Source organism: Mirounga angustirostris, unplaced genomic scaffold (assembly GCF_029215605.1).
Source record: "Mirounga angustirostris isolate CCGP_5_RB_7025 unplaced genomic scaffold, mMirAng1.0.hap1 SCAF_14, whole genome shotgun sequence".
Classification (NCBI taxonomy): Eukaryota; Metazoa; Chordata; class Mammalia; order Carnivora; family Phocidae; genus Mirounga; species Mirounga angustirostris.
This window is the reverse complement of record NW_026991722.1, coordinates 40,100,641-40,119,982: the sequence shown is the minus strand read 5'-3', so window position 1 is coordinate 40,119,982 and position 19,342 is coordinate 40,100,641. Positions and strand designations below refer to the sequence as shown.

The 19,342-nt window shown below is 38.5% G+C and overlaps 1 protein-coding gene across 6 annotated transcripts in view; it reads right to left on the bottom strand.

Annotated features, from left to right (window-relative positions):
* Positions 1–19,342, bottom strand: part of B4GALT6 (beta-1,4-galactosyltransferase 6) — an 82,495-nt gene that overhangs the window by 14,228 nt on the left and 48,925 nt on the right. For 3 of the 6 annotated variants that reach the window (XM_045886881.3, XM_045886883.3, XM_045886880.3), the window contains 5 exons: positions 15,309–15,425; positions 8,432–8,619; positions 4,654–4,776; positions 4,272–4,373; positions 272–3,778 (listed from right to left, as the gene is read on the bottom strand). In XM_045886881.3, the coding sequence (XP_045742837.1) occupies positions 3,631–3,778; positions 4,272–4,373; positions 4,654–4,776; positions 8,432–8,619; positions 15,309–15,425 (678 nt within the window). In that variant the 3' untranslated portion in view covers positions 272–3,630. Of the gene's footprint in view, positions 1–271; positions 3,779–4,271; positions 4,374–4,653; positions 4,777–8,431; positions 8,620–15,308; positions 15,426–19,342 lie in introns of those variants that run through there. The other 3 variants (XM_045886882.3, XM_054510333.2, XM_064577783.1) reach the window with 3 other exon arrangements.

Below are 19,342 nucleotides of genomic sequence, written 5' to 3'. Positions count from 1 at the left end.
AAATATCCTTCTTGATACAGATTACTAACTGTACTGATGAAAAATATTTAAATATCACTGTGTTTTTTCTGAGTTAAAAACTATGAGATTACTAAATGTATTTAAACTGTTGCAAAGGCAGATGCAGTGGTCGCTTTATGCTTCTGTTGCCATTCTCGTGCAACCAAGGTATTCATGAACAGTTTGCCTCAAAATTAGGAAAACAAACACAACAAAAAGCCCAGATAACCCCCAAAAAGTTCCTGAGCAAAAATAATTACAGTGTCACACAGAGATTTTAGAACATTATATTTCATAAAAGACAATGATAAAAAAGTACAAACATTTCCATGAGAAGCAAAAAAAAAAAAATGAGAGTACAAGAAATTACTAGCATTTATTTCAGTGCATTTATGTAGAAGCCTTTCAGATCTAATAAATAAAATAATCTTAAGTACACTTCCTCTTTCTGATAAACACCACTATGGCCATTTTAGATCTCTCAATTGGCATACTTGTAAATACAAGGCAACAAATCTAGAGTACTAATATTTGTCTGAAAAGTACACAGAGAAATATAACAGATACAAGCAGAGGCCAAATCAAATGACACAAAATCTGCTTTCACTTGTAGGAAGCCTCCAAAAGAAGGACAATACTGTATTGGTTATTTTTCCATTTTACTTTAAAATGGGTATCAATATTTTGGTTGTAAAAGGAGTCTAAGCAAGTTTTTAACATGTAATTATGTATTTGTATAATACTGTAAATAAGCTTTCTGATCGAACAGGTTTTCACAAAATACGAGCAAATTTAAATGCGGATTTAAAAAAAATACTCATGTGTACCCTTTTCCCTCTCTTTTCTACAAACAGGCTCATTAATCATTACTTCTCTCTCGAGGTGAAAGGCACAACGTAACATTCCCAGTTAGTGCCACAGGGACCTCATAATAGCTCCATGTCCACATATATGTGTTTCTTGACTTTGAAACTAAGAAATACAACAGGTAAGTTATCAGAGGATGTCTTTATAATTTTAGAAAGGTTTCAACTTGCTTGATTTGATTTGTTCAGAAATAAAATACTTTTTTTTTGGCATACCTCGCATTGCACTTGATACAGAATAGGCAATCAATACATGTTCCCTAAGAAATCCACCAAACATAATGATAAAAAGAATTTCCATTTGCAATGTATTTGTTAATTTTTATGGAACAGATTTTCATAAAATGAAGATAACTGAGCAAAACTCTCACTCTTCTGGAAACATGTAAGTCATTCTTTATAGGCAAAAAAATATTAGGTATGCACTTAAAAAGCAAAACAAAACAAAAAAAGGGGGGGGAAAGCAAAAAACAAACTAATGAGATGATTTTCACAGGATGACATACCGTATTCAAAACTGAAGAGAGCAAAATAACATGGCTCACCCATAAAACAAAAATGGCTATTAGACGTAATCCAAGAAAATAAGGCAGATTCTAGTAGAACTGAGTTCTCCTGAAACTGTAAAATGTGTATCAAAATGAGGATTCCAAATGTGGGCAGCTCCACATTAAAAAGCAAAAAATATGTTTTACGAGTAAGACTCAGAAACAGCCCTAATTTTCCCCACAGTTAAAATATGTAAGTATTAAAAAAATATTTAAGTATTATTGGGTTAATTATGCTCTTATGCCCCTACTATCTTGTTAGTGATCACAAATGTTAACATTCCCAACCAACTTTCATTTCACCAAATTAAAAAAACTGCATTGGCTATGAGACCAAAATGAACCGATATACAAATTCAGAACAAATCTCTTACTTTTCAGAAGGTTTGATTTTTTTGTGATTTTGAGTACCACCAAAAAAATGGAAGATAAATATCTTGGAAATATTGTTAGAGAAATAAATATGGAAAATTCTGTTTGCTATCATAAGGGAGAGTGATCAATTTTTTCAAAGTATAAGAATTTCAATTACATTATGATTTGGTTTGTGGTCATTTGTATTACTAATATTGCCATAAAAGATGATACTTCAAAATTAAACTTAAACCTGAGATAAATAACCATATTTCTGTTTTAGGTGAACAATCCATGAGGCAAATATTATCCCAACATCCCTCATAGATAGATTTCTATTGTTCTTCATTGTTTTTGAAGATTCACTTTATAGATAATTTTTTGTTTTAAATTTGTGAAAATATTAAGATATTTTCTAGAATCTTTGGTTAACTATAGTTGATAATTTTCTAAGTAAGGATATTGTTTGGTTTTGCCATGAAAACTTCATCCAAATTTAAGATCAAGTAATATACTGGATGTCAGGTAGTGAGACCTGTTCTCAGAGAAGTGTCCTAGAACATCAATGCATTTAAATAACTGATTATATATTTTAATAGAATTCTATTAAATCATTTCAGTGAGGCAATTTTAAGAATACCAGAAATGTAATTTCTTAAAAGTGAAAAAAAAAATATATAGTTCTAATAAACCTGGCCGACATTAAAGGTTCCCTTCAAAAACTTCAAATTCTATGAGTCTGAGAATTAAACTTAAAATTTGTCTTTATTTACTAAGCATTTATCTTCATAAAAATAGAACATTTAATTTCTTATCTAATAGTATAATTCATTTGTATATTATAAGTACTACTGGGTTTTCCATAGCTCATTCTTTTAAAAAAAATTGTTTTGATTTTTTTTAAATGAAAAATGTTTTCTGGCTCTTCTGAACTAGAAATAATGAAAGTGCTGTTCACTATGAATTAAAAAAGAAAAAATAGAGTGTACAAATACACACAACCTCGGGAAGATTTTTTTGAGGCACAAAATCCCTGACAATTACACCAAAGATACATGAAAGACAGTTAATTAACATAAAGAGGTCCTTTATATCATGTTACGTCACAACGTTTAAGATTTTCTTGGTAATACTCATGCAATGTGCATAAACAATATGGTTGTGATTTAGCAAATTCTGATGAGATTGCAAGCAAGGAAAAAAACAGGTAATCCTGGTAGGAAGAAAAGTGGTCTAAGTCCTTTCTTCTTACCCTGTAAAACCCTAAGAAAGCTGTGACTTCTTCCACACAAAAGGCTGAAGGTCTAAAGCTCAAAACTAGTATATAACAGTTTACTGTAGGAGTTGGCTGTCAATTATTGACAGTTCCTTCATTTCACACAAGGGTTAACCTTTGTTTAGTGACATAAATTTGCACTGTTTTCTTCCATGCAAATAAAAAATGTCTATAAAAGTCCGATAAAGGCATAACCAATTACATGCAAAACTGCAACACATCATCTTTTTCAACAATTTGAACACGTTGATTTACATCACATATATACAAAACATGTTTAAACAGAAATAAAGCATTCTCTTGAATTAAATTATATATTTTAGTATAAAAATTTTCTCTTTGTAGGGAGCTCTCTTAACTTCCAGATTTCAGCAAGGGCATCGGGTGTCTGCAGGGCTCGCCGTGGGGGTGTGTCTCAGAGAAGAGGATGGGTGATGGTCTCTAACCTCACACTGTAAACAAGGGCTGCTGGCTCTTCTCACGCAGCAGGGCACCATGACACATCCATTCACTGACCTCCAGTAAGAGTAGACTCCCAGTTGATGATCCAGCATTGCAGTCTATCTTGCCATGAGAGCTACTTCTTTTAGTAGTCTTCAATTGGAGCTAACTCTGGCATGAGGTTTACAGATATATTTGTATACAACCTATCAACCAGTATTTTTGGCGTATATATTAAATTGTTCAACCCATCAATGTACTGACGCTCTTTTGAATATCTTAGTAATTTATACCTACGGTGTTAGAGAAAAAAATGAAAAATAACAGCAACACGTTCAAAAAGAAAAATTGACAACAAATATGCTCAAGGTCGTTCTTATTTAAAGCTTTTTCAATTTTTACTTTTCATACATAATTAAAAATCTTTTAAACCATCATCTAAATTAGCATTTTTACTAGTCTTAAAATGCCTCCTGAAAAAATTATTTTGTGCACTTACAACTTGGACATCCTTAAGAAATAAAATGTTTTATGAAATAATACATTTTATGTTAAGGAAACACTTTTTATGTAAATAGTTAACCGGGCTCTCTAATATAACATAAATACACATGTATTGGTCTTCGAAACAAGCATAAAAATATTTTACTTCTATAAAGAAAAATAAGATCAAGAGAAAATTCCCTGCAGAAGATTTTTTTTGGGCTGCAATGTTTTTTTTTAACAAATCTTTCATACATCAAATAATTCTGAAACCTTGTTATATGAAGGTGATAGTGAACTTACCGTCCTAAAAACTGGACTTCACCTCGATGGTGATGAGGAATAGACTTGTATTTTCCCAAGTCTCCCTCTGGTCTTGTTACATTATATCCAGCATAGTGAACTCTACAATACATGGAAATAAAAATATAAAGGAATAAACTGTGACTAAAAATTGATTACATGAGTTCAACCTGAAATGCAAAAGAATGTTATCATTAGAAAGAGGTCAAGAATTTCAGAAGGCACTCTTAATGAAGAAAGGCAGAAACACAAAGTAGGATTTAGAAACCTCAAAAATTTTCCATCCCAAAAAATCTTTTCTTGGAATAGCAAAGTGCAATCTAACTAATAGAAAGGAAATTTATACAAATTCTATTATTAGGCAATTTGTACCTCAACATACCTGTTCCAAAGGTCATCATCTTCTCCTCCCCATCCCCAGAAGGCATTAGGAAAACCATTGATCTTTCTAAATTGTTCCACTGTCAGTCCACTTACACCACCAAAAAACTCTTTATATGGAAGACTAAAAAGAAAGACAGCATTCTAAAAATGAAATCAAAACAGTTTGCCATCTGAAATCAAGTTTTCAGTTTTATATGCGCTTTGCAAAATATATTCTTATTTTCCATATAAACAATTGTTCTGATTAAATCATTTTCTGGGAAATGTAAAGTACACCAAGAAAGAAAACATTTTCACAGTCTAGCAAAACATCTAAATGTGTTAGGTAAAACACAAAGTAAAACACTTGTGATAAATGAAATTTAATATTCAGTATTGTTACTTTGTAAGACTCACAACCCAGTGTTCAAAAATTGAGAAGACTTCCATACCAAAGTAAATTTGATTAAATACACCAATAGTTATCAATGCAATGTTAGATGCTGTTAAGCTAATAAAGCGTTCTAAATTAATTGCATTATAAATGTGTTATTTATTATGTAGACCGGGATAAATATAAATTAGTAAATATAACTCTAGCATTTAATTTTGAAATGACTAGCTGCCTGTTCCTGTAATAATCATACCTGTTTGGTATGATACCATAATACTCATGGATATTTACAAATATATTATTTTTGATGTACTAATATTTAGATAAATGACTTTTTGATTGAGATATAATAAACTTATAACACTGTATTCATTTTAGGTGTACAACATAATGATTTCACACACACATATATATTGCAAAATGATTACCACAATAAATCTAGTTAATATCCATCACCACACACAGTTACAAAATTCTTCGTTTTCTTGTGATGAGAGCTTTTAAGACCTATTCTCTTAGCAACTTTCAAATATATAGTAGAGTATCATTAACTCTCATCACCATGCTGTACATTACATCCCCAGGGCTTATTTATCTTACAAGTGACCTGTGTACCTTTTAACCCCCTTCAGCCACCCTCCCCATCCCCACCAACCACTTTTGGCAACCACCAATCTGTCCTCTGCATCTATGAGTTTATTTGTTTGTTTTAGATTCCACATATAAGTGAGGTCATACAGTATTTGTCTCTCTTTGAGAAATGACTACTACATTTTCAAATCTGGATTTATTTTCCTTACCTTTCCCTAATTCATACTCCAAGGAATTTGTCAAACTAATTTGTTCCTTTAGATATAGATTGGTTTTCTGATCTCAAGGTAGCATCCCTAGACTTAGTTCTGAATAAATTCCTGTGCCCCCAAATGTGCTAATGGGAAGCGGCAAGCCAGGGCCCCTACAGAGGCCAGGTCAACGTGGGAGGCCAACAGGGAAAACATGACCATGCACAGCATCCAGAAACCAAGCTAAGGGAATCCTGGCCAGGACGATGGCAGAGCTGCCTCAGAGAAGGGGAGAGAGCAGATCTCATTGTTTTTGTGGGAGGACTCTCCTCTCACTCCCTGTAGGGAAGAAGTGCCGGGTGTCAGCTGAGGTCCGGTGTGGTCACAGAAGACGGGAGAAGCAGCTCCTGCATGGAGCTCACAGGGTGCACAAGAAAGCGATCTTGGCCCCACTGGCCAAAGGCACCCAAAGACAATCACAGTGTCCCAGGAGACGGCACGAGGCTTACATTTGGGAAGTAAGGATTCTAGTTATAGCACCAGTTGGGGTTCAGTAGGGCTGATAAGGATTCGTGGCACTGTTGGGTTTCCCATGCCAGTTAGATTATTCTTCCCTAAGCTAGTGGTTTGGGAGAAACCTGAGATTAGTAGATAGGTAGATATGGATAAATGCGTGTATGTGTGTGTGTGTGTGTGTTTTCATTAATGTGTATAAATTGGCAAGCACATTAATTCCATTTATTGTTCTGCTTAAGTGCAAACAACTGATTGCACATACCCAGAATGAAGAAAGATTAGGTAAAAGGAAGGCGTAACAAACTAAAGAAGAGAAAACAGAAGCTCAACAAAAAATCCAGTAGGATTTCTCTCACACTGACCCAGGGGAGAGAGTCACTAATCTGGGGACCGGAGCTTTCTGGTCCACAGCCACCATAGTGTGGGTGCCATTATGGGGCAGGGATGCTCCATCAGGCTTCACCCGTGGCCCGAAGTCTACCCACTACCGCCACTACTCCTTGATCTGCTGACATTCTCCCTAAGCTACATTCTAATTTCTACTCAAATTTCCAAGATACCCTACTAACTCTGGGATCAGTCTAGGTAGATATAAGTATCACATACATTAATACCTAATGTTTTCAAGTAAGAGAAATTAATTTAGAATTCTTAGTTTATATGACCTATATGACGCTTTTTAGTGAAAATCAGTTACTCTGAATCTAATTTAACTCTAATGGGGGCTAACCAAAACTGAGTTTCCAAGAACCAGGGCTAAAACCCAGATTCTGAACTTGGATGATCTTCCCCAAGCCCGTGGTAACACTGGACTTCGGAGTTCAGATACTGTAATAATTAAGAAAAGGTTTTCTCATGATAATGACCAGCAAAAAAAAAAAAAGAAGAAGAAGAAAAAAAAAGCATTCCTTTCCTGTTCTAGTGCTGATTCACCTGGCCATGTCCTTGAGACTTTTTGCCTCCCCCTACTCTGTAGGTCAGGCAGCAGACAAAACTGTGATGTAGGTAACATCTCCCCTGCTCCAGGCTGTTCTGTCTTCTCTCCACTTCCATCAGCCAATGAGAACTGTGATGACGTGCATGCTTCAATGTCAACTTAAATTACCATCAGAGCTCCAATGACTGTTTACGTTTCAAGGTAGGTGCAGTCAGAGAGCAAGAAAGATCTGCCTCTTATTATTAAAGGCAAGACAAGAACCTATAACTTAGAAAGAAGACACACTGCAGAGAAAGGGCCTCCTTTTGCACTAAAACAAGTCACTGGAGAAGGGGAAGCAGGAGGGAGCCGCCACAGGGCGCCTGGGTGGCTCAGTCATTAAGCGTCTGCCTTCGGCGCAGGTCATGATCCCAGGGTCCTGGGATCGAGCCCCGCGTGGGGGGGCTCCCTGCTCAGCCAGGAACCTGCTTCTCCCTCTCCGCTCATGCTCCCTGCTCATGCTCTCTGTTGCTATCTCTCTCTCCCTCAAATGAATAAGTAAAATCTTAAAAAAAAAAAAGGGAGCCACCATGTGCGACCTGCACCTACGCAGGGCAGGTCCAGCGTATGTGATCTCCTACAGCCCTAGGGATGGACGGACAAGAAAACCAACACGCAGAAACAGAAGGAACTAACCAAGTCCTATCACTGGTAGGCGTGCAACCAGAAAGTTAAGTCTACATTTGCTTGACACAGAACCCAGGTTCTCTTTCCCATCAACCCTCTGCGGGAGGAAGCACCTACATGGCGGGCAGGTGACTCTACATCCTGGTTCCCTGTGTGAGGACCAAGTGGAGTGAAAGATACTCTTAGGCTTTTAGGCCCTCTCAGATCCAGCCATGTTAAGAGAGCTACCACTTCTGGGCGCCTGGGTGGCTCAGATGGTTAAGCGTCTGCCTTCAGCTCAGGTCATGATCTCAGGGTCCTGGGATCGAGTCCCTCATCGGGCTCCCTGCTCCTTGGGAGTCTGCTTCTCCCTCTGCCTTTCTCTCTCGCTCTGTCTCTCATGAATAAAAAAAAAAAAAAAAAATCTTTAAAAAAAATTTAAAAAAAAAAAGAGAGCTACCACTTCAATGACACGATTTTGTAAGTATGCTGTCTGCTATCAGGAGGAATGCATATTACTCACATATACATGTATTTATCCAGCTTTGCTGCAAAATGACGTGGCATTTCTCCACAACCGTAATAGTTTCGGTCATTTTCGGGTAGATGATCCACATCATGGAAGATGACGCAGTCCCAGACACTGTCTTTCATGGCCTCTTTGAAGCCCACATTGAAGAGCATCGCACGGTTAAAAGGCTGTGTGCCAGTCTTCACAAAGGGAAACAGAACTGTAGTCAGGCTTTGTCATCTGACTTTTCTCTATGGGTTTCTAAACTTGTTGAAGCATGGTCAAATAACAATAGTAAATACATCCAAATCAACTAGGTAACATAAAAAAACATACGTCAGGATCTTCAAATACCCTGTTTAGATTACTTACTCCATTGTTTTGTACTTTGGTTACATATAAGAAACACTGTTATATCTAGTGCATTCACAGAACGTTTCTGTTTTACTTCAAATACATCAGGATACAGATCATTTATGACCGGGAGAAAAAAATAAAACCATTAAAAATAATATAGGTTGTATTTTTTAGTGAAGCTTTCCCTATGTGTCAAGGCTAAGAGAAGCATGAAGTTCACTGGGACTGGACAAGCCCGTAGGCCTCCGCTTATGGAACAAGGCCAGCGAGAGCGAACTCTGTACTGTTAATGCTTACAATAAAGACAAACATTTTTAGAGACAAAAACAAGTGGAACTTATTACACAAAACCCAACTTCCTTTATTACAACCATTTTCCTTTATTATTAAGAAAAATCTAGTAAAGTGCCCGGGCAACAAACACTTCCTATTTTTATTATTCTTGCTTATGATACAGACCAAGAGCACTTTAAGGGACGAGAAGATGGGAACTTATTACACAGAACCCAACCTCCTATGGAATGTCCACTTCCCTTCATTTATGAGGGAAATTATATGAAGGTGCACTGGCAATTAAATCACTTCATTCTGTATCTGAAGGAAATTAAAGAGCAATTACCCATGCCTTGGCAGTATTTCTCAAAATCATTTCCAAACTAGACAACAAAACAGGATGACAGAAGCAAATGAGATACACAACACAGTCATCACCAGAGGGCTGCCTCAGGATTGAGAAATGACTAATTTTTAGTCCCGAGTCCTGCACTAACTTGAGGTAACAGAAATCACTTTACTTTTTACAGCTTCCTTCTTCACCAATGAAAAAGAGAATAAAAAAGAAAGGGAGTTAAATTACAGTGTCATGTGTCATATGGGCACATCAACATCAGTGTGAACAAACTCCTTCCCTTTAAGGTTTTAAAAACTGTTTTTTATTAAATGTGGACAGAATATTTTATGGCTTATAATCAAAACAGTAAGTTCCATGTCTAACCCATCTTCATCTTCCAAAAGCAGAGCATCTCACCTCTTCTAGTAGTTTATTCCAGTACTTCTCTCCATATTGCAAGGTAATGAGAGTTCATACATTTCCTGGCTTCATTAACATTAGACATGGTCTCCTGACTTTATACCATGGTCACTGAGGATTCCCACCACCACACTCACTGCCCCTCCATCCATTTTCCCAATATAGTTATATCATAATTTTTGGCTTAACCAATAGTGTTTACATCATTAGGACTGCATAAATATTTCTTGAGTGCAGGGGTACCTGGGTGGCTCAGTTGGTTGGGCATCTGCCTTTGGCTCGGGTCATCATCTCAGGTACTGGGATCGAGCCCCACATCGGGCTCTCCACTCAACAGGGTGTCTGCTTCTCCTTCTCACTCTCCCTTTCTGTTCTCCCCCCTTCTCTCTCAAATAAATAAATAAAATCTTTAAAATATATATATTTTTCTTGAGTGCCAAGTGAATTATGATTCTGTTTTCTTTTTCAAACTGGGATTAATAACCAGCTTCTGTTTTCTTAGTTTTCTAACTATTATTACTCTGTATAAAAGCCCCAATAGATATACCTTCTACTTACTAATAATTGATATAATTCAAACACATCACATCATCTATCAATTCCTTTTCCACCCCCTCAAGCCCAATTCCCAGTCCCATTGCCCTGGATTCTTGCTCCAGTCTGGACTGGTCTGACCATTGGCACCTCTCATCCTAGGACTTCTTCATTCCTTAGCATCACCCCTGTCCCTGACTTGGCTCTCTCCATTTGCTGAGGCATGTCCTTCAGCAGCTTCCTAAGTAAGGGTCCATGGAAAAAAATATATATACATTTTTAGTTAATGAATGCTGGAAAATGCAATCAGTCTACCCTCATACCCGATGGACATTTTGGCTGGGTAAAAATTTCTAGATTAAAAATCACTTTCCCCTAGAATTTATTTTATTTTATTTTATTTATTTGTCAGAGAGAGTACATAAGCAGGGGGAGCGGCAGACAGAGGAAGAGAGAGAAAAGTAGGCTCCCTGCTGAGCAAGGAGCCCAAGGTGGGACTCAACCCCAGGACCCTGGGATCATGACGTGAGCTGAAGGTGGACGTTTAACCGACTGAGCCACCCAGGTGCCCCTCCCCTAGAATTATAAAGGCATGGCTCCACAATCTTCCAGTTATCAGCATTACTAAGAAGGTTCCTATGATCCTGATATATAATCACTGGAAATTCTTCCTACAGAACCTTCTTGATACCTTCTCTTTTTAATTTGTATTCTACAATTTCAAAATAACATGCTTCACAGTGGATCTATATTTTATTCACGTGTACATGTGAGTTCCTTCAATCTGAAGACATGTCTTTCCTTCTGGGAAATTTCCTTGTATTATTTCTTTGGTCATTTCTCCTCCCACTCCCTCCTCAGTTTTTTTCGCTCTACTTTTCCAGAACTCGGAGTAGCAAGTCTACTGCTAATTGTGAGCAGGGAACTGTGACAGCACCGCACAGAAGCCTTCTCTCTGCTCCAGGATGTCAGGGCCTCGGCTGGAGGATCCGCTCCCAAAGGGGCTCGCCCACACAGCCAGCAAGATGATGCTGCCAAGCTGGTTTCCCCTCCACAGGGCTGCCTGAATGTCCTCATGACCTGGGAGCTGGCTTCCCTGACAGTGAGGGATCCAAGAGACCAAGGCAGAAGCAGCAAGGTCTTTCATGGCCTGCCCTCAAAGTCACATGCTGTCGTTCTTCCAGTTTGGTTGCCCCTGCAAGTCAGCCCATATTCACTGCAGGAAGAGACCACACAGGGGCCTGGTTACACAGTGGCAAAAATCCTTGCAGGCCATCTTGGAAGTGGTTACCCCCGTGACATACTGGTACTGACTGATCTTCTTAATTTCTTATGTTTTGGTTCTATTTTAGGAGTTATTTTCTTAAGTTTATCTTCCAGCCATTCTATTCAAAGTTTTGTTTTAGTTAGGGCATTTCCTTATTCTGACCACTCTTCCTTTATGATGTCCTATTTTTGCAGATTCATTATCTTTACACTCTGTGGATATTGATCATGAGCTTTTGTTGCTCTTTTAAGATGTTCTCTGTTTCCTTCATTGTCTCTGTTCTCTATACTCCCTCTTGTTGGATTGGTTTTGTCTCCTCTTGTGCAAGCTTTCTTCAAAATCTGAGAAGCCTTGGCATTCGTGCTTGAGAGTGAGGCACTAAAAAGCTGGGGAGAGTCTCCACGTAGGTGTGCGAGGAGGACCGTGGCATCCCACTCTTGACTCAAACACATACACCACACATGCACACACATGTGCACAAGCAAATCCCTAAACCAAGCTAAAACAAGAAACCAAAAGCCCCATTCCTCTCCCCTGTCCTCCACGTTCTTGGCCCAGAAAATGGCGACACCCTTGTTCAAGACACATACCCTGACACTGCCGACAATTCTCCATCACTCCCAATGCACATCCGATTCATCAGCAGTAACATTACTTTCCAGCCCAATGTAGCCAGCCAAAGCCCCCCAGAGCTCAGCCCCTGCTCTGCCACCAGAGCTGCGCAAGCCCATGTCTCCTCCTGCCTGGACATCTGCAAAGCGCTGTAGCCGCCCTCGTCTCTGCCCTTGCCCCACTCCGTCTGCTCTCACCACAGTCCTCTTTTCAAAGCCTCAGTTAGATCATGTCATTGCTCTCCTCAAAACCCTCCGGTGTCTTCCAGCCTCATGTGTGATAATCCAGGTCCTCACCCTGGCCTGTTGGGCCCTCCATTATCTGCTTCACACGCCCTCTCCTCCTCAACACTGTCCCCCACCCATCGCTCCAGCAACGTCCAGATGACCTCTGCACAAACACACCACGCACTTGCCTGGAATCCACATCCCATCACATGACTCAGGGCTGCCCCAACTTCACCTCCTCCAGGAGGCCTTCCCTGAACACTCTATAAAAGAGCCCATCTCCCTGCCTTTACTGCTCTCTCCGCCCTTTTAGCCCCGAGCACCTCCTGACATATGGCAAATTGTCCATCTCTCCTCACCAAAACGAGGGGTCTTGCCTTGTTGTGTTCACTGCTGTATCCCCAGTGTTGAATGAAGGAAAGGGCTTTACGGAGGTGATAAGGCAATGAGCTGGCCTCTTCCTTTGGAAATTTCTAAATATTAGATTAGGCATCTTTTCCCTGGGGCTAATCTGTTTCTCTAACAAAGACACTACTCATGCCCTGCCTCAGTTGGAGGGGTTGGGGGGATTCATACCTAACTGCGGGCTTCAAAAATCCAGACAGAGAAAAGGCCCGAGGGTCGCTAGGGTCAGCATGCAAACTTACTTAACCTCTCTGTTCTGAGGCCCTCCAGCTGAGCTGGGCCAGCACAGTCAGGACTTTCTCTGGTGTGGTTTCTCCAGAGGAAAAACTTAAACTTTCGTTTTTTACAAGACACAATGGAGTAATCACCTGGCAACATAAGCAAAGATGAGGAACTGGGAATTTGATTGTTTTGTAATCAAACTTTTAAACAATCCTGTTACTTTAGCCCAGTAATTCAGTCCATCTGTGACATCTTTCAACTGCTAAGATCCACAGGACTTTGTCCAGCAAACTGACACAATGCTTGTCACAGGTACCCTCAACGAGCACGTGGGTTTGAACACCCTCTGCTCTACGAAGGGACTCATTAGTGCCCCATCTGCTTCCTGGCTTCCAGAAAAGTGCTGAACTCCCTCAACGACCATCTCTTTGTCCTTCTGGCTTAAAAACTTTTTTTTTTTTTTAAGTTTTTTTCTTTCACTCTCGTTTTTAGGAGTTTAAAAAGGAGAAGTGGTAAATATGTGTACAATCTTCTATATTTAACTAGGAGTTCCAAGCCTTTCTTCAATTGCTTAGCACTTCTGGGCACCAGTCCAGCAGAAAAATCACTCTTCTATTTCATATGTGGTAAAAACATTACCACCTCAAAACCACCCACTATTAAATACATGGGCCTGAACTAATATTGATTAAGGCTGAGATTTAGACTTAAGAGGTTTGTAAAATATGGATCTTAGCTGCTCTGTAAAGGTTGCTTCATCACGTACACAAAATAATTCAGTGGTGCTGGACTCTCAGAAGAATATGCCTTCAAAAACACAAACACAGTGCCCTCTTCCATAGCTCAGCTGGTAGAGAGGAGGACTGTAAAAACAGACGCAGACAGCTGACCTCCCAGCACATGAGGAGACTGAAGTTTCAAAAAAGGAAGCTAGAAGTTGGTAACTCTGACTTAGAGGTTTTTTAACTATGGCTACATGAAAGAAGCTAAAAATTTTGATTTGTTATCAGGTAAAAAAAAAAATTGATTTTCATAGTATAGGTTGTTACATTAAAAAGTACATCTGCACTATATGTATCATTGTGCAGGAACAAATCACCTCAAAGGGTGATTTACATACAGAGAAGTAAATGTTGTAATAAATACCGAGTATTTCCAGGGGAAAAAATAGAGGCAAAAAGCTAAGAGCCGATCTAGAATAAGCCACAAAGGAACTGGGAAAACATATTATATATAATAATCTCAGGAACAAAATTTGAGTATGTCCACAAAAAACAAAACAAAACAAAACAAAAAATACCACAGAAGCATCTAATAATACTAGCCTGGTCACTTTCTGTATACTGATAAGTAAGGAAATCCATCCTTAGTCAGGTTTAGTGTGAGTAAAAAGAAGGACTATCAGGACAAAATGAGGTTATCAATGTCAAAACCAAACGTACCCAAATTACAATATATTTGAAACACAAACAAAATGCCATTTTAGAAATGCTACCTAAAAATCACTGATAAAATTCAACAAGTACCCTAGTGCTTGGGAGGTGGGGTAGTGGAAAGATGAGGAAAGAAATCCAAGATGATACTTTAAGTATAAAGCTAGGTAATGACAGAAGTGGAAAAAACCAAAAGTATGGTAAATACCCTCAAAGGTCTCAAGTAAGACTGAAAGAAATTGTATATATGGAATACTGAGACATGAAAAATAATTATAGAGAAAAAACCAGCTGATAATATAAAGAATAATTCAAAAACAATACTTCATTTTAATAGGTAAGACATGATGATTAAAAATTACAGGAGCACATCAACTGATAAATGGATTAACAAAATGTGGTATATGTAACATGCTCAATCCCAAATAAGAATTTACCCAAATATAAAACCAAAGATTCACCTTAAGCTAAACATTTTTAATCCCACCATATCTAAGAGTTTATTAAGTTCCAGTATACTCAGTTACCATTTTGAAAAATATTCTCATCTAGAGGAGCCTGGGTTGCTCAGTCAGTTAAGTGTCCGACTTTTGATTTCAGCCCAGGTCATGATCTCATGGTCGTGAGATCGAGCCCCACATCAGGCTCTGCACTGAGCATGGAATCCACATGAGATTCTCTCTCTCTCGCTCTCTACCCCTCCCCCCCACTCATGCACATGCTCTCTCGCTCTAAAAAAAAGAAATAAAATTTAAAAAAATTTTTTTAAATTAAAAAGAAAAAAAAAGAAAAATATTCTCACCTGTTCAATGACATAAAAGGCAAATTCTAGCCTCTGCTTCTGGAGCATTGGAATCAGATGCAAGAAAAAAATCGGAAGATGTTCATGGCGATTACGGAAAGGAATGAGAACTGCCACCTTTAAAAACAAAATAGTCACATATGTAAATAAATAGAGCAGCAAGCCCTAGAGGTAAAGATAAAAACTGATCCTTAAAAATTTCTGAAGGTTTAAGGGGGCCTGAGCGGCTCAGTCGTTGAGCATCTGCCTTCGGCTCGGGTCATGGTCCCAGGGTCCTGGGATCGAGCCCCGTGTCGGGCTCCCTGCTCCGTGGGAAGCCTGCTTCTCCCTCTCCCACTCCCCCTGCTTGTGTTCCCTCTCTTGCTGTGTCTCTGTCAAATAAATTAAAAAATTCTTAAAAAAAAAAAAAATTCTGAAGGTTTAAAAGTCCCACCTTTATGGATTTTCTCACCAGAGATCAACAGTGAGAAAAGACAGATATGGCCCTTGACTTTGTGCCACTTAGGCTCTTGTGAACCTGGGGAGGTGTAAGTGGGTTCTGAGGGCCACTCCTTAGATTGTGGTCTTTATTCTAGCAACACCCTGGGAAATCCTGGAAAGATTCATTAAGAGTGATAAAATCCCATTTGGGGATGGGCAAAGACTACCATGGACAGTAGACTGGAGAAACCCCAAAATAGATTCAAGGAGCTGGTTAGGACATTAACGCAATTAGTCAAGAGACAATGGTAGTCAGAACTAAGGGGAGGGTGGAGAAGAGGAGAGGTACATGAATTTTTGAAACATTTAAGAAGTAAATTAACAGGGGGCGCCTGGGTGGCTCAGTCGTTAAGCGTCTGCCTTCGGCTCAGGTCATGATCCCAGGGTCCTGGGATCGAGTCCCGCATTGGGCTCCCTGCTCAGCGGGAAGCCTGCTCCTCCCTTTCCTGCTCCCCCTGCTTGTGTTCCCTCTCTCGCTGTGTCTCTCTCTGTCAAATAAATAAAATCTTTAAAAAAAAAAAAAAAGAAGTAAATTAACAGGACTGGTTTATGGATTAGATAGAAGAAGTCAGGGGAAGGGATGTGTCAAGAGTAACTTCTAGGTTTTAAAGCAGATCATAAATAATAAATTCCTGGTTTTTAAACTAAATTTAAAAGAGATTCCAATTGAATATCTATTATCCTACACGTGGTTTATCTGGCCTAGAGTTATATTTGAGAAATATAAGGGATATATCATAGAAGTTTCATAATTATATTAACATCTTTCATTTAATCAAAATGCACAATTAAATTTTTGATACATGTCATGTTTATTTCAGTGGTAGGATAATACTGAGTTTAAAATGAAATTGATAATAAAATTACATTAAAATGTTAAGCTTAACCAAAAAAAGTACTGTAAGCATCAGCAAAGAGAGAAATTTATCCTTTATAAACAGCCAAAGAAATGTGTTTCTTACATAATCTAAAGAACAAAAGAAAAAACACATATATGGAAATTAAATGGTTTCTCAGTAAATCGATGTTTTTTCTAATAGGAAAAAAAATGTATTGGGACTCTGAAAATCAAGATTAAAACACAACATCTATATAAAATGTGTTCATATAAAATAAGAATAAATGAATATCATCAATCATCACATATTCAAATCCTCTATTTCCTGGATCCAAACTTTGTCATACAAGCTAAGTTGCCCTACAATTTAGATTTGCCCTTTAAAAAGATGAAATGTTTTCTAAACATGACTTTTCTTAGCAATTTCTGAGCTAAGCTGTGTTTATTGTAATTGTCAATTTTCTAATACAAGTTGAAATTAAATGTTTTATACAGATTATAAATCCCCAAATCATTGGATTTTCGAAGAACATAACAGTAAAAATATACTTAAATTACAATATCAATGTGTCACTCTATATTCCAATTTTAAAATACAGTCAACCTGATTATAACAGAAAATCTTGTAGGAACATTAAACCTGGGACTTCCTGAAATTTCACTTACATCAAATAATTTTTACCAGTGAATGAATAAATGCAAATAATTGAAAAGGCGTAGGTTTAGGACCTAATCGTATTTGTAAAATCAGGACATGACATTAGATATCGTCAACAGAAAACAGTAGCATTCACTTGTGTATTTTACATTACCAGGATCATAAATGAGAGAAATTTTTCAGTTATTAAAAGAGTTTTATTTTTAAAAAGCCCACAAAAGATAGTTTAGCAAAACTGAGAATGTCTAATCTAGAAACGCCACCACTAATTTTCCCTTAAATGCTGATGAGGTAGCAGGAAGGCAAAAGGGCCGCTATGATGCTGTTCTCAGAGGCTAGAATTTGCCTTTTATGTCATTGAACAGGTGAGAATATTTTTCTTTTTTTTTCTTTTTAATTTAAAAAAATTTTTTTAAATTTTATTTCTTTTTTTTAGAGCGAGAGAGCATGTGCATGAGTGGGGGGGAGGGGTAGAGAGCGAGAGAGAGAGAATCTCATGTGGACTCCATGCTCAGTGCAGAGCCTGATGTGGGGCTCGATCTCACGACCATGAGATCATGACCTGGGCTGAAATCAAGAGTCGGATGCTTAACCGACTGAGCAACCCAGGCTCCTCTAGATGAGAATATTTTTCAAAATGGTAACTGAGTATACTGTTTACACTGTTTCATATTCGGTCTGTTGGTAGGAACTCAGAGGCTCTGGTGCCTCTGCCGGCCCCACTCTGGATCCCATTCCTGCCTGGCTCTCCCATAAGGCACCTCCTGAACTGAGAGGCTCCCAGAGCAAAGCTACCCCACATCTAAGAGCTGCTTCCACCCCCCCAGTGACTGGTGCAGCCCACACTATGCCCAAATCAATACCACTCCCAAACCCACTAGGGACCCCTAGGTTCACTCTCAGGAGAGCGAACTGCTATGAAAAGTCAAAGGAGAGAAGGGAGTCAGATGGCGAGCGAGATCAGATCCCTACCACGGGCCTTACGTGAAGCGTACAGCGTGATAACTTCTGCAGAAATAAGCATCAAGCTTGCCCTTCCTCATTTTGAATTTGGCCACAAGTTAGCCACCTAGGACATAATGTAAATGGGCCATAAAAGCAGTTAAGGAGAATTATAGATATTTAAGGAAAGAAGCTATTAAACGGCTGCCGAGTCCATATTATTTAAATACAATTACACTGAGTGATGAGTTGAACAGATAAGAATAAACAAAGACAAAGTCATAGTCCCTAATTCAGTCATTTGTCCAATGAAGCATTTAAAATATCAAGAGCTGGTTTTCTTTCGTAATCTTATAAAGAAACAGAATATTAGAAAAGAAATTACCAGTGTCTTGGCAAATTCAAAATAAGCTAAACTGTTGTCTTAACAGCAAATAAATGTCCATATTTTAATGAGACGGCTATCAAATATCTTGACTATGCCTAAAGCAAAGTTTTTATTAAAATAAAGCTAAACGGTATCGTAAAAATTCATTTGGCATGTCCCTTCTTGTGGCTGTGGAATGACATTCTTAACAGTCTACAATTTATTATCTATAAAATGAAGATCTCAGTGTTCTGCAATAATCTATTTCGAGGGTTAATAACCTCTGTTTCAGGACATTTCTTATGTGTACCCTAATTTGCTGTTTGAGCCATTCCCTTGTTGATGCATTTCCAGGGGAGACACACATCTGGTCATTATCTTCTGCAAAATAACACTTCATCTTCATGAATCTCTCCTCACCACCTCCTATTCAAGCAAAATTATCCCATTCAGTTTGCACTCACTTTAAATCACTAATCTTACTGAATTTATGCACCTATTTTTCTCACTTGCTTATTTTCTCTTATACTCACCATGGGGAGATTGGCAAGAAAAGTGTTTACTACATACATTTTCCCCACCAAGTATGTGTCCTACTTTCAAACTTCGAGCACACCAGCAGCTCCGGCGTCCCTAAGTGACCCGACGTCACACTTGGCCTCCAGCCAGGGCACACTGGTCTCTGCCACTGCCGAGGGCGGACACGGCAGAAGCCACCGTGCTCTCCTTCTCCTGCAGGGTTTCCGGCT